At 55.6% G+C, this 15,490-nt stretch overlaps 1 protein-coding gene across 2 annotated transcripts; it reads right to left on the bottom strand.

Moving 5' to 3' along the window:
• Nucleotides 1–4,927: 4,927 nt before the first annotated feature.
• LOC111158893 (beta-1,4-galactosyltransferase 7) lies at nucleotides 4,928–15,368 on the bottom strand. Of its 2 annotated transcripts, XM_022521193.1 has the most exons (6): nucleotides 15,255–15,368; nucleotides 11,546–11,908; nucleotides 8,580–8,805; nucleotides 7,391–7,474; nucleotides 7,023–7,127; nucleotides 4,929–6,643 (listed from the first exon to the last, which is right to left on the bottom strand). In XM_022521193.1, exons 1-6 carry the CDS (start codon nucleotides 15,302–15,304, stop codon nucleotides 6,488–6,490), a joined length of 984 nt encoding a protein of 327 aa, XP_022376901.1. In that variant the 5' UTR covers nucleotides 15,305–15,368; the 3' UTR covers nucleotides 4,929–6,487. The 2 variants fall into 2 exon arrangements, with proteins under 2 accessions (XP_022376902.1, XP_022376901.1); XM_022521194.1 differs by lacking the exon at nucleotides 7,023–7,127 and having other exon boundaries at nucleotides 4,928–6,643; nucleotides 15,255–15,367.
• Between the last annotated feature and the right edge of the window lie 122 nt (nucleotides 15,369–15,490).

Raw genomic sequence — 15,490 nt, 5'->3', positions numbered from 1 at the left:
TCAAAGAAACACATCAACTTTAACTTCAACTTTAACACCCCCCTCACTGAAATGGACAGATCATCTAAGCAAAAGATCAACAAGGAAATAAAGGCTTTAAATGACACACTGGACCAGATGGACATCACAGATATATTTAGAACATTCCATCCCAAAGCAACAGAACACGCATTCCTCTCTAGTGCACATGGAACATTCTCCAGAATAGATCACATCCTGGGTCACAAATCGGGTCTCAACTGGTACCAGAAGATTGGGATCATTCCCTGCATATTTTCAGACCACAATGCTCTGAAACTAGAACACAACCACAAGAGAAAAGTAGGAAAGAACTCAAATACATTTCTATACACCAACAGCAACACAGAAGAAAGAGAAATTAAAGGAGTCGACCCAGTTGCACCCAAAACCATAAGATACCTAGGAGTAAACCTAACAAAAGAGGCAAAGAATCTGTACTTAGAAGACTATAAAGTACTCATGAAAGAAATTGAGGAAGACACAAAGAAATGGAAAAATGTCTCATGCTCATGGATTGGAAGAACAAATATCATAAAAATGTCTATGCTACCTATAGCAATCTACACATTTAATGCAATCCCTATCAAAATACCATCCTTGTTTCTCAAAGAAATGGAACAAATAATCTTAAAACTTATATGGAACCAGAAAAGACCCCAAATAGCCAGAGGAATGTTGAAAAAGAAAACCAAAGTTGGCAGCATCACAATTCCAGACTTCAAGCTCTATTACAAAGCTGTAATCATTAAGACAGTATGGTCCTTGCACAAAAACAGACACATCAGTGGAACAGAATAGTGAGCCCAGAAATGGGCCCTCAACTCTATGGTCAACTAATCTTTGACAAAACAGAAAAGAATGTCCAACGGAAAAAAGACAGTCTCTTCAATGAGTGGTGTTGGGAAAATCGGACAGCTACATGCAGAAGAATGAAACTGGACCATTTCCTTACACCACACACAAAAATAGACTCAAAATGGATGAAAGACCTCAGTGTGAGACAGGAATCCATCACAATCCTTGAGGAGAACACAGGCAGCAACCTCTTCGACCTCAGCCGCAGCAATTTCTTCCTAGAAACATCACCAAAGGCAAGGGAAACAAGGGCAAAAAGGAACTATTGGGACTCCATCAAGATCAAAAGCTTTTGGGGCACCTGGGTGGCTCAGTGGGCTAAAGCCTCTGCCTTCAGCTGGGGTCGTGATCCTGAGGTCCTGGGATCGAGCCCCGTGTCAGGCTCTCTGCTCGGCGGGGGGGCCTGCTTCCCCCCCTCTCTCTGCTTGCCTCTCTGCCTACTTGTGATCTTTCTGTCAAATAAATAAATCTAAAAAAAAAATCAAAAGCTTTTGCACATCAAAGGAAATAGTCAACAAAACCAAAAGACAACCAACAGAATGGGAGAAGATATTCACAAATGGCATATCAGATAAAGGGCTAGTATCCAAAATCTATAAAGAACTCAAACTCAACACCCAAAGAACAAAAAATCTAATCAAGAAATGGGCAGAAGACATGAACAGATATTTCTGCAAAGAAGACATCCAAATGGCCAACAGACACATGAAAAAGTGCTCTACATTACTTGGCATCAGGGAAATACAAATCAAAACCACAATGAGATACCACCTCACACCAGTCAGAATGGCTAAAAGAACAAGTCAGGAAATGACAGATGTTGGAGAGGATGCAGAGACAGGGGAACCCTCCTACACTGTTGGTGGGAATGCAAGCTGGTGCAGCCACTCTGGAAAACAGTATGGAGGTTCCTCAAAAAGTTGAAAATAGAGCTATCCTATGACCAAGCAATCGTACGACTGGGTATTTACCCTAAACATAGAAATGTAGTGATCTGAAGGGCCACATGCACCTGAATGTTTATAGCAGCAATGTCCACAATAGCCAAACTATGGAAAGAACCTAGATGTCCATCAACAGATGAATGGATAAAGAAGATATGGTACCTATATACAATGGAATACTATGCAGCCATCAAAACCCCCAAAGTCTTGCCATTTGCAATGATGTGGATAGAACTAGAGGGTATTATGCTAAGTGAAATAAGTTGATCAGAGAAAGACAATTATCATATGATCTTCCTGATATGAGGAATTTGAGAGGCAGGGTGGGGATCGTGGGGGGGAAGAGAGGAGAAAAAAATAAAACAAAGAGGGACCGGGGAGGGAGACAAACCATAACGGACTCTTAATCTCAGGAAACAAATTGAGCATTGCTGGGGGGGGGGGGGGAGGGATAGGGTGGCTGGATGATGGACACTGGGGAGGGTATGTGCTATGGATAGTGCTGTGAATTGTGTAAGACTGATGATTTCCAGACCTGTACCCCTGGGGCAAATAATACATTATATGTTAATTTAAAAAAAGAATAGCTACAAAAAACACAGAGCTGACATCATACTTAATATTGAGAAACAAAGCTTTTCCCCTACGATCAAGAACAAAACAAGGATTTCTGCCTTTGTCACTTCTATTCAACACTGTAGTGGAGTTTCTAGCCATGGCAATTAGGCAATAAAAAGAAATTAAAGGCATCCTTATTGAAAAGAAAGGAAAACTATTTCTATTTATGTTACATAATTACATATATAAAAAATCTTAATGGATACACACACAAATTATTCAAGCTAAAAATGAGGGGTGCCTGTGTGGCTCAGTCAGTTGAGCGTCTAACTCTTGGTTTTGGCTCAGGTCATGATCTCAGGGTCATGGGATCCAGCCCCGTGTCAGGCCCTGGGCTCAGCATGGAGTCTGCTTAAGATGGTCTCCCTCTTCATCTCTTTCTGCCCCTTCCCCTGCTTATGCATTTCCTCTCTCTTTCTTAGATAAATACATAAATCTTTAAAAAAAAAAACACCTCATAAGCTCAGTTATAATGAAAAGGGTCTTATAGGGAACAACAAGAGACCCATTTCACCTTGATGGCTCTGAAGTGGTTTTCAGGACTGAGGACCAGAGACCAAATACTATAACCAAACATGCTCCCATTGCTCTTATTGCTGAGGAAATGCTATGAGCCGGGAGCCAGGAACCATGGATGAAGACCAAATATGTGAGAAGAAATTGCTTTTGGTCCTCTGATAGACCAAATGTATATTTCTGACAAATCATAATATCCCAAACCCTTAACATACGAGTCATAGTTATTTTAAATTTCCTCTCTGTAATTCCAAGATCTATGTCATAACTGAGTTTAGGTCTGATTCTTGCTCCTCTCTTCAGTCTGTTTTTTTCCTTGCCTTTTAGCATGGCTTGTAAATGCATGATTTATTGGGTCAAGGGACTGATAGAGACCTTTAATGTGAAGTTTGATGTTAGTCTGGTTAGGAGTTGGACCAGTTTAATGGTTACTGCAGCTTTAGGTGCCGGTGGCTTTAAGTTCTCCTAATGTCCTTTTTAGTTTGGCCTCAGTATGGCTTCATTATTAGTCTTGTTCAGCCTAAGCTCTCCCTCCCCCAGACTCCATCTTCCATCTCCCCGGAACCACCCCTCCAAGGATCTTTCTAGAACACAGAATCTTATGTCTCTGCTCAGAAACTCTCCGCTGCTCAAAACCCCTGTGCCCATGGAATAATGTAGATGTTGCTCAGTGTGGCCTTCCCAGGTCCTCAGGTGTCATCTTAGCCTTCCCTCTGCTGTCCACCTGCCCCGACTCCTACACTGCATCAGGGTACCAGGGACATCCCGAACTGCTTCCAGGTCCTACACCATCATGCTGTCCCCAGCGTCTCTGCCTTGCCCTTGCTGATCCCTCTGGAACCCTTCCCATCATGACTGCAATGTGGCTCCACCAGCAAGACCCTGCCTTTGTGGGGAGGCCTTTCCCAAGCCTCTGGTACATTCCTCAGGCACAGGGCCAAGCTGTGGAGCCTGCCGATGTCCCAGGGGACCTCTCCAGCAGGGAAAAATCCCCACCTTCCTCCAGGCAGAGGAGGTAAGGGGCAGACACTCTGGATCTCCCCTTGGCTCTGCTTTTGTCCCAGAAGTGGGGGGGGGCACCAGATGGCACTGACCAGCCCTTCCATCAGCCCGCTCCGGCTGGGGAGAGGAGAGGGAAGGTCTGGAAGGGAAGGAACATCTGTCTCTTGGCACCTGCTGTACGGGCCAGGGATGAGGGAATCTAGCTCTCAATCAGAGTCTTGGGATCCAAACCCTGAGCCCCACCGTGTATTGGCTCTCTGACCTTGGCAAGCTACTTACCTCTCTCTGTTTCATCCTCCTCCTCTATGGAACAGGTGAATAAATAGGACCTAGCTTAGGTAGAGAGAAGCTTCATGAGAGAAAGCGATGGCAAGAATTCTGTATGTGGGTAATACCCAATGAGGACTAGTTGCTATTCTGGCCACTCTGTTAATCAAATGCTGCACCAGCTGCTGCTGCGTCCTGGGTCCACTTCCTGCCCTGGCCGGCAAGACAAGGAGGTCAGCTCCCTTCTGCAGAGCAGGCGACCAAGGTGCTGAGGAAGTGGCAGAGCTGTCTGCTTCCTCCCAGTGCCGCCGCTCCGCCCTCTCCTCCTCTGCTGGAGTGGCCGGGGAGGGAAGCAGGCTGCACATTCTGGCTGCATCAGCCCTGCCTGGGGGCCTGTCGGATCCTGGAAGGAGGCGGCGGCAGTGGGCATAGGGGAAGGGGAGGGATCCTCCCAGGGCCAAGGCAGCTGGTCCTGCTTCGTTCTACTCCCTCCATGAAGGTGGCAAGGAGAGAGCTCCCTAACCTTGTGGGTCTTGCTACATGCTGGGTGAGGACCAAGGTGAGGGCTCTGATGCCACACCCGTTCTCACCAACTCCAAAGAGGCTGGTGTTCTGCCTCCATGTTCTGGAAGCCCAAGATGATGCAGCCAGGGATGTACAGAGACCGGCCCATGGGAAGCGCTTCACTCCCCTCTCCCGGGCCTCAAGTTGAGCAAGACCTCCACTCCTGCCCTGCCCCTACGCTGTCATCTCCCTGTGCTTGTCCCTCACTATGCTGAGTGAAGCTGAATTGCTGGAAGAGGTCAATTTAGGATAACAGGGACCCTCTGTTAGACATCTGAATAGTTCCATTGTATTCAATTACACCATGCTCAGGTGATGCGGTGCACAACTCCAGCAACTGCATGGGGCCGCCCTGAGATCATCCTCAGTGCGGTAGTCTTTTTGGAGCACAGCTGTTGAATCTACCCTCCCGAACGCTGGGACTTCAATCTCTTCTTCTAGCATTTCAGGTGTCTTGTTAAACAAACCAAGCATCACTGGTCCAGGACTCCTCTGACTGCTGGCCCAAATCTTTGGCAGTCAGATGCCTTGAAGACCCCTCACCTCCCGCTCTCATTGGCCCCAGGCTTCCATGCAGAGAATTCCTCCAAGGTCACTCCCCAATTCCATGGTCTCCCTTGGCCCCCCTCCTTCGCCTCTCCTGGACACCATGTGATCAGCAGTTATATGCCTCATGCTGTGGGAACGCTCCAGGATTCTCCTGCTTCTTGTCTTCTTCCTCCCACCTCAGAAACGTGGTCTTCCCACCCCCAAGCTCTATGACCAGGTCCTTGCTGGCACCTTCTGCCTACCCCGAGTCTGGGCCTGTAGATCTCGGTCTGTCCATCCCAGTGCAGTGGGATAAAGCCCCCCGACCCCCGAGTTGGAGCCCATCAGAGCCCAGGGGGACCGGACTGCCCAGAAGGGCAGTGAAGCCTGGAGGGCTGTGGGAGGTGGCAGGAACCTTGCCCTTCTTTTGGCTTCTCTCCCACCTGAGCTTCCCCTGGACTTGGGGTCCCCAGCCCTGTTCCAAACCCTTGCCAGCTTGTCACTAAGAAAGGTGCCATCTTTTGCCCCATCCCCCTCTGCTCGGTCACAGGCAACAAACTGGTGCTCTACGACACGTTTTGTTTGGCCCAGCATCCTTTTCTGAAGTTTCAATGAGTTGCTAGCGTTTAAAAAGTAACTGATTTCACTTAAGAATCCAGAATTCTAGTTTCTTTTGAAAAAATCAGAAGATCCAGCAACATGGGGCCTGCGTTCCTGCACGGTGACATGCAGCCAGAGCCGGCGTCCGCAGTGTCCTTCCGTGGGACCTGCACAGCGGTGTCTGCAGTTCTAACCCTCTGGATGGGCCCAGCCACCCACGTCCATGGCCTGGCTTCTGCACAAGGCGGTCCAGGGGGAAGGAACCAAAAGTCCTCATGGTCTAAGTGCCCGAGGGCAGGTGGAGCAGGGCAAGCATGAAGCGGGTGGACGGTCCCAGGTGGGAGCTGCATCCAGCCTCTCTGTGTCACTGTTTATTGCTAGCAGCGTCTCGGGCGCCCAAGGGTGTGTCCCGTCCCGGCTCCAGCCTGCCCCGGGGTAGCCAGGTGGCCTGCTATCCGCTGCTTTGGGACCCTCCACGTCCTACTGGAGTTGGGGCCCGGGCCTGAGGCTTTGTCCTGAACCTGAGGAGCTGTGTGGCCTGCAGGTACAGGCTTCCTTATTGTCCTGTCAGCTCAGCCAAACGTGCACCAGGGGGTGGCAGTCTTGTCACAGTCCAACAGGATGTTGAGGACAGTGCAGGGGGCCCCGCCCACTGACAGGGCAGTGCGGGAGTCCACGTGGTACTTCACGGTGCTCAGGCCGCCCTCGCGGTCCACCTTGAACTGCTCCTGGGAAGGGAAGGGGGAGCGGGCGTGTACTCAGGGCTTTGTGGTGGCCAGCGGTCCCCAGCAGCGCCCCACTAGTAAGCAGGAGAGCCGACAGACCCATATGGGTGTGTGCGGGGTGGTGGCACCTGTCACAGGTCTGCTTGGGATTCGGCAGCTACCGCAGGGACCCTGAGGTCTGGGCCGGCCCACGGTGCCCAGGTGCCCATGGCAGCCACCAGGGCGGGGCAGACTGCTGGAGTAGAGTGCTCAGGGGCTGTGCTGGGCCACACAGTGGAGGACAGGGTCATCTGGGCCGGAGAGCGTGGTGGTAAGGCCTGGCCCCGTTGCCCACCCTCTACATCACCACCTGTGCGTCCCCAATCAGGGGACCAGTCAGCACCTGTTTTTGAGCAGCGATGCGCTTCTGGTCCCTCTTCCGCCAGGCTGGGTCATGCAGGTGGCGAAAAGTCTTGTACCCAGTTGTGATTCCCGAGGGGCGGAAAAGCTAAGAAGGCCAAAGAAGTTGGGTCAGGCTGCCTCTCAGAGCTCTGGCCCTTACCACTACTCTCCCAGGGTCCCAGTGCCTGCCAAGGGCCACAGGCAGGGGCATGCACTGCAGTTCGGCAGAAGGGGGCGGTGCTCATCGGGGGCGGGGCAGGGTGGCCATCTCCAAGCCCCAGGAACCTCATCTGAGGGCAGAGAAGGGAACCAGGGCAGCCACAATGACTGGGGGGGGTGGAAGCCTTTGGGGGGGGGGGGGGGTGTTACCTGCAGCCCGGCCCCTTTGATGCGCCGGTAGAACTCGTCATCTTCACGGCCCCAGCCCCAGAAGCGGTTGGACATCCCATTGCACTGACACAGAAACAGGCAACGTCACTTGCCCCATCCTCCCAGGGGCATTCCCCGGTATCCTATCACGTGGGAGTCGGCCAAGGCCCCCTGCTCCTCCTCGTCCCCTGGAGATTCGAATGGACACCCAGTTCCCACAGCCGCTGAGGTATGGGGGGGGCGGGCACTGCAGCCCAGTCCCTTTGCCTGTTCTAATGGGCCTTGAACTTGTGTGAGATGCCTGGTTTCTCAGAAAGGTCTGACGGTCGGGAGGGAGGGCACCTCTCTGGGGAGCTGGTGATAGGCAGAAGTGCCAGCTCTGCTTGACTTCTGCCTGCCCCATGCCCCCGTTTCTCCTGGGGAGGCTTTGCCCTGGTCTCTTCCCCGGGGAGAGGGACAGCTGGGCTCTGGCAGCACCTCTGCCGCCACCTGGCCTGGGGCTTCATCTACACAGAGCTGGCTTCAGCCACACCCTGAAAAGACGGGGGTCTGAGCCACTTGGTCCTTCCCACCCTACCCCTCACCACCCTTGCCCCCTGCCCACCTCCACCTCCAGCCACAGCCCCTGACTCGGGCCGGGCCCCTGTCTTAAGTCAGGCCAATCAGGAGGCAGCACGGTGCAGTTCTGAAACTCCTGTCTGAGCTGTTGGGGAAGGCACTCCAGCTTCTCCTGACCCTGGGCCTAGGTGGACCAGGGCAGGGGGCACAGCTACGACAACCACCTCGCACCTCCAGTGTCTGAAAATCAATCCACTCTGCGGACAAAGCCGAGCTGAGAGATGGCAGGGGAAATGGTGTCCCGGGGACCCTGTCTGAGAGGCCGGGCCAGCTGCCCTGGAAGCCAGACCCTCCCCGGGTCCCACCCAGCAGGGTCCACTTTCCCAGCCAAGGAACCCCGAGTCTTCTGAAGCCAGCCGGTCCAGAGGTTCCTGCTGCCGCAGCTGCATCCTCCCTAACTGACCCACTGGGTTCCATTCCTGGCCCATATCGCTGGCCGCTCCTGCGCTCCCAGGACGGGCCCGGGGCAGGACACCTCCATCTGCTGGGCTGCCGGAACTGCTACACCCCCAGCGGCGCCCCCACACAGGCAAGCACCCCCTGGCCCTGGGCCGCACGGGCCGGGCCTCACCAGCTGGTAGTGCTGCTTGGAGAGCAGCAGGATGCCGCCCACGTAGGTCTTGTAGTGGTAGAGCGGGTGGAGCTCCGGGGAGGCCACGTGGAAGGGCCCAGCCTCAGGGAAGCCATAGTCTAGCTCCTCGTTGAGGGGCAGCAGGTCCACGTCGTGCATGGCGATATAGTCCGTGCTGTTGCTGCTCTCCAGAAAGCCCACGTTAATGAGGGCTGCGCGGTTGAACCTGCACAGGGAGGCAGCAAGCTGGCTGAGCTGGGGGGTGGGCAGGTGGGCTTGCTCTCCACCATGAGTGGGAGCCTGTCCTCCACAGCACCCAGCCTGGGCCACCCTCCTGCCGACACTGTCTTCCCAGGGTGGGGGGGGGGCTGCCTGGCTGCACGCCTGCCCCCAGCTCAGCTCACACATGCCTAGCGAGCCCCCACCCTGCGCCAGAAAGCAGCAGGATCCCTGCAGTACCCATGTGGAGAAGTCAAAGCACTGCCATCAGGGAAAGGACATGCTGATAAGAGGAGAGAAAGGTAAGTAATTATGTATCTAGCCAGACCCTGGCAGGCGCAATGGAGGAAGACAGAACAGGGCGAGGAGTGGGGAGGCCACTGGGGGGCAAGTCAGTGTTCTTCCAGACGTGAGGGGGGCAGGGAGAGCCATGGTAATGGGGTGGCAGGCGAAGGGCTGAGGGAATGAGCTGGAAGGAAGCAGAGAGGAAAGCCACTGCCAAGGCCTGAGGCAGGAGCAGAGGCAGGCCGTGCTGTGACTCGGGTGTAACAGGATGGCTGTGGCTGGGGTGTGGGGAAGAGACGGGAGGGTCGGGGGGGAGCGGAAGTCGGGCTGGGAGGCTCCTACACTCATTCCGGCAGGACACAGCAGTGATTTAGCTCAGGGGGGAGGTGAGAAGTGGGCAGATTCTAGATGTATTCTGAGGGACAGAATGCACCGCGTGAGGGAAAGAGAAGAGCTAAGCACTCTGAGGCTTTCTGGCCCGAGCCACCGGAAGCGAGAAGCAGCCGGCTCCTGAGCTGGGGAGGGGTCGGGTGGGGAATCAGAAATGCGGTTTTGATCACACGAAGCTTGGGATGCCCGAGACACCGAGAAGGAGGGTGATGCGGGCGGCTGCGCGTGCAGGTCTGGAGGTCAGGAGAGCTCCTGGGCTGGAACAGACTCAGGGGGTCAGCAGGGTCTCGACAGGGTTTAATGCTGAGACCGGATGACATCCCCAGGGAGTGGCTGTAGGCAGGAAAAAGGACACGGAGGCACTGAGCCCAAGAGCACCAAGGTCTCGAGGTCAGGAGGGTGAGGCAGAACCAGTGAAGGACACAGCCGGGTGGGGGTGGGCAGTAAGGAAGGAGGAGAAGCAGAGGGCTTCAAAAGCCAAACGGAGGTGTTTTAAGAAGGAAGTAGTAACCCAGTTGGCCAATGCGGGCTAAGAACAGGGCTTCGGGTCACCGCCGCGGGCTCACGGCTGGTATCAGTGAGAGCTGCCTCCCTGTCACAGATGTGGGGGTAAATGTTGGGAGGAGAGCAGGTTCCAAAGAGCGAGATGGGAGAGAGGGGAGCAGAGAAATGTGAGTGATGGGAGGTCACAGGGTCTTGTCTTCTTTTTTTAGATGGGAGCTATTTCAGTGTGTGCTGATGCAAATGCTCCCAGAGGGAGGAATTCGTGCAGGAGAGAGAGGAGCTGATGGCTGGAGCTACGTCCGCCTGGGGCCCGAGTGGCAGAGCTGGCCCTGGAGGGGCTGTGACGGGGCATCCCCAGCACGCCCACAAAGAAGCTGGTGGGCACTTGGGCACACCCTCTTCCAGCGTCTTCTCAAACAGCTCTGTGTTCTCAAACGGGAAGCCAAGTCATCGGCTGAAGCTGAGGAGCAGGGAGGAGCAGAGAAAGGGTGCAAAGCTGCGTCAGACAGCGGCGCGGCAGCAGGCCAGAGGAGCACAAGGCTCCCAGGCAGGCCTTCCATTGCCAGGAAGATGAGCGGAGCGCCCTCTCCAGCCACATCCAGCTGCCCAGGTGCGGGAGAGGCATCGTCAGTGGTGGTGGGTCAGGGAGCCAAGAAGTAGGCGAGGGACTGCTGCTAACGATGGACCCTGGATTCCAAGCTAGGGTTAGGAGGAGACAGGACAAAAGTGTGGGCTGTGAAAACTGGGGGGAACTGGGCCTAAAGGGCCTGGTGGGGCCCCTGAGCCTTTGGACCCGGCTCCCAGCGGATGGAAGCGCAGGGAGAGGAGGTAGAGGAGACGTGTGGACTGGCTCACGGAGGCGAGCAGTGCGTGGTAAAGGGCGAGGATCTCAGGGTAACACCTGATGGTGAGCAGCTTCGAAGCTGTGGTGTTGACCCTCCCTTCCCTGAATACCCATCGCTAGTTTACTAGAAAGCTCTGCGTGGGCTTCCTCCCCATCCCATCTCCCCATCTGCTTCCCCAGAGCCCAGACACCCTCACCTCCCAGCACCCAGCACCCTTCTCCTGTCCAGGTAAAAGCTATTCCTCATACAGCAGCCGTGGCCATCTTTTCAAAATGGATATTGGGGCGCCTGGGGGGACTCAGGCAGCTAAGTGTCTGACTCTTGGTTTTGGCTCAGGGCGTGATCTCAGAGTGGTGAGATCGAGCACCGCGACCGGCTTGGTGCCCAGCATGGAGTCTGCTTGAGATTCTTTCCCTCTGCCCCTCCCACCTGCTTGTTCTTTCTCCCTCTCAAATAAATAAATCTTAAACAAACAGAAAACGGCTATCAGATCAGGACACTCTTTAACCCCGAATCTGCCTCTCAAATTCCCAGCACACCACCGAGAAGGGACCACTGCTCCCCCACTTCCTGCCACTGCCCCGGTGTTGGGGGAGGGGAGGGTGCTTTCACAGGCCAGAGGCCCCCCTGGCATGGGACTCCCGTGGGGAAGGGAGGTGCCCAAGGGGCCGAGGCAGGGTGAGGGCCTGGAGAGGGGCTGCTGCTTCAGGAGACCGTTCCTACCTGAAGTGGTCCACCTGGTTGAGCACATAGATATGGTGCTGGATCTTTTTCCGGCTCAGGAAGCGATGCATGTGGGGCACAAAGACCAGGAGCTCCTCAAAGCGCTCACGGAAGGGCACCAGCACGGCCAGGCGGTGGGGGCCCCAGGAGGCGTCTTCTTCCCAGTGTTCAGGTGGTGGCTCGGGGGGGCAGGAGCGGGGTGGGCCCGGGGTCTCCTGCCCTTGTCCCCTGGCCGCCCGGGCCACGTCCCCGGAGCAGCTGAGCTGCAGCCAGAGCAGGGAGAGGAAGCCCAGTAAGAGACAGGCGACGAAGAGGTGGAAGACGGAGCACTTCCGAGGGAGGCCGCCGGGGAGCAACCTGGACCTGGGACAAGAGCAGAGACAAGGTTAGGAGTGCCGGTGGCGCCAGGGGTTGGACCCTCTGACAGGCCCCTCCTCTGGCTTCCCCACAAGTCGGGCACACAGGACCGGTCTGCCCCAAGCGCCTGGGAATTAGTGCAGAAGCCCCCCCGAATGCTTTGGTTTATGCTGCTACCTCGCGTCAGAATCCTGCTCGCTGCTCTGGGCCCAGCCTCTGTCACCCTGCCTCCAGAAAGCCCTCCGACCCCGGGGCAGAGCTTCCCCAGCTCCTTCATACCCCCTTACTTTCTGTGAGTGAGTCCAGGTCAGATCAAGAGCTGCTGCTGGACGGGGATGAGACTCCTTGTCCCTTGTACCCTCCCCTCCGCAGGACATACAGCCCGAGGTCCAGGCAGGAGCACGGCCTTAGAGATCTCACCCATTGCCTTCCAAACCCCGCTCCCCTGTCGGTTCACCCCCAGCTGAAACCTTGACTTCATTCTGCTTCTCACACCAGAAAGGCCCCCAAGGCAGGGGCCGGTGCCAGCATCGGTTGCAGGGAAGAGCCCTAAGTTGATTCTGGGAAGACTGGATCTGCCCCCAGAACAGTACAAGGCCCAAACAGACAATGGCAGTTCACTGAACAGGTCTCAAAGCTTCAGTCCAAGGGGCAGCCTATGTCACAAGAAATGGGAGATGGAAGAGGGAGAGGAAGATGCCGGCAGGGGAGGAAGATGGAACCCAAGCTGGGTTTAGAAGCTGCCAGCGCCACTGAACGGCCTGGACACTGAGGAGTGCTGGGATCCTTCTTGCTGAGCCTGGGAAGGAGCTGGGCAATCTAAGAAAAGTAAAGTTTCCTCGATCTACTGCCCCTGCAACCACCTGCAAAACACCCAGTTTTATAGCCTTAAAGAGTCACCAGTTAGCTGGCAGGCGGCACAGACTGGACCCGAGTTGCTCCCTACCACCCCCGCAGGGCACATGCTGGGTAACCCAGAGCTTCGCCACTCACCACATTCCTTCCTGCTCCAGTGCCCACACAGCCTGCCGGGCCCTTCCTTACTTTATTTGCCTGGAAGCCCCCTGCTCATCCTCCAGGGCCAACCTCCACTGTCACAGCCAGCACGGTCCCTCCCCTTCAACTCTAATGCCAGGGCCTGCAGGGCCCACCCCTCAGTGTGCGCTCAAGTTGATCTACTAGCTCCCTCCATGGCCTCTGGGCCTTCCCTCCTCGAAGCACTGAAAGGTCTGGAATCATTGGTCTCCCGTTCGCCGTCTTCCCCGCAGGTCATCAGTTCCTGCCAGCAGCCCCAGTTTAGGCAGCAGAGAGCTTGCTAGGTGAGTCACAGGAAAGGTTCAAGCAGTCGCAGCATGCTTTAAGTCACACACCAGAGCCAAACTGTCCATAAAGCACAACTGCCAACCTGGAAGCCAGCAGCCCTAGCCAGGTCCCACACATGGCAGAGAGGTGGCCAGGTAGGACACTCTGCCTGGGCTTCTGACTTACCCCCCATTGTCCTGTGGTAGGACTCTCCTCCGCTGCGGAGCAGCGGAGCCCAATCCTGCCAATGGCTTGGGAAGGCTGGAACCTCTATTGATTCTCTCTCGCCCTTGGGGCTCTTTCTGGGGGTGGGATGGAGACCGGGGATGTGAACATGAGGAAACATCCCACCTTTGGGAAAAGAAGCAGTGACCGTTATCCAGGGGTGTGGCATGGATTGGGCACTCTGTGCAATTTCACAGGCAGTTCCTTCAGTCCAGCTTCCCTTTCAGGACCACGTTCTCTTAGGCAAGCTTATCCTTTGGGCTGTAAGACCCCAAATCAACTGAATTCAGAGCCAAATCTCCAATCATCAGGACAAGTGGACACTGAGGGCTCCTGGCGCCACCTGGTGGTGATCTCCAGGTCTGCAAGCCCAGCGGCTCCCCGCCCTGGGGCACCCTGCTCTGAGGGGCACACCCTGCTCTGTCTCTATCAGTCTGTGCCCAAGGCTAGAAAAGGCAGATTCAAACCCAGGTAGGCTGGCTCCAGAGCCAGCACTCTCAACTGTTATACTAGCCTGCATCTGTTGCATGGACCTTTGTACCCCTGGGTCCAAAGCAGGCATTGACATTGGTAACTTTTTCTGGGAACACAGGTATGTTCCAAAGGTTTATGGAAAGGGATCAGGAAATGGAACTTCTCTTCCATTACCTTTCCTCTCTTTCCTTACACAAACCTTAGTGATACAGGTTTGAATATCAGCTTCTCTGGTTACAGGACCGCCCAACCACAAAGGGAACCGTCAGACACCTCCTCTGTACCAGGTGCAGTGTCAAGAGCTTTACAGATGCCGTCTCAGACAGCCCTGCAGAGTAGATATTATGATCCCTGCTGCGGAGATGGCAAAGTTGAGTTGGAAAGATGAAGGGATCTGTTTCAGGTCACATGGCTCAGGGCGGACTCCACTGTCCAGGCTTTCCTTCTCTTATATCCCTGTCTTCCGACTTCAACACCACATCAGAATACCCCCCAGGAAGAAGTTGTGTCCACTGTATTCCAGAATATTTGGCACCTGGCAAACTCAAAAGACACACAGGGAATGGGGTGTCATTCCCCGTTCTGGTTCTGGGTGGGAAGAGTTTTGCGGACACATCTTCAGAACAAAGTGTGGGTGTCCTCCCAAATCTAGACGGGTCTAGATGGCTCCCCTACCCCAATTTTGCTTTAGTGGAAAACATCACTAGCTAAGGTCTGGACCCCGTACAGCTGCACCGGGAATGAACCAGCATTACGTGTGCCGAGTGCCTAGTACGTGCCAGGCAGGGCCCTGCCAGGCACCGCACACAGAGCTTCTGTCTGGTCGGAACAGCTTCTGGGCGGTCAGCAAAGGCTGGGGAAGCGTGAGGGAGGGTAGGGTCTGAGGCTACAGGGATGTGAGGCGGGAAGCGGGAGACCAGAGAAGAGGGAGAAAGACCCTCAGGGGCCAGGGGCAGATAGAAAGACAGCGATCCGAGGGGAGAGGTCCGTGGAGTCAGAGCCCCGCACGCAGACAGACGCCAGTGGAGAAACAGACACAGAGACCCACACCGAGGGACAGAGACCCGCCAAGAGAGGGACAGAAACTCACAAGGGGAAGTCATGGGAGAAATACAGACCCGCGGGGGGACAGAGACCTGCGGGCCGACGGAGACTGCGAGACACAGAGACCCACACGGAGAGAGGGCGACCCGTACCCAGAGAGAGACAGCGACTCACAAGGAGAACCACAGACCCTCGGGAAGCCCCGCAGACGGGGACGCGACGGCCTCGGGCTCCTAAATTCCGCGGGGCGGCCCGGAAAGGATCGGCACCCGGGAGGACCGGGCCCGGGCCGGCCGCCGCCGCTCACCTGCCATCCTCCCAGGGCAGCTGCGCCGCTTTCCTCCGGGAGGGGAACATCGTGGGGGGAGGTGGCGGCGCATGAGACTCGAGTTCCCAGCCGGGCCGGCCCGGCCTCCCGGGCCTACGCGGCGCCTCCGCCTCCCGCCCCGCCCCGGCGCGTCCGCCCCGCCCCCCGGTCCACCGGGTCCGCCGCTCCTGCCGCGCCGTCGGCTCCACCGAGCCGCCGCGTGAAAGGTTCCGCGT

Source organism: Enhydra lutris, unplaced genomic scaffold (assembly GCF_002288905.1).
Source record: "Enhydra lutris kenyoni isolate GAN:26980312 unplaced genomic scaffold, ASM228890v2 scaffoldscaffold64, whole genome shotgun sequence".
NCBI classification, from domain to species: domain Eukaryota; kingdom Metazoa; phylum Chordata; class Mammalia; order Carnivora; family Mustelidae; genus Enhydra; species Enhydra lutris.
The sequence above is the reverse complement of the archived record's forward strand: the minus strand, read 5'-3'. Positions and strand labels throughout refer to the sequence as shown.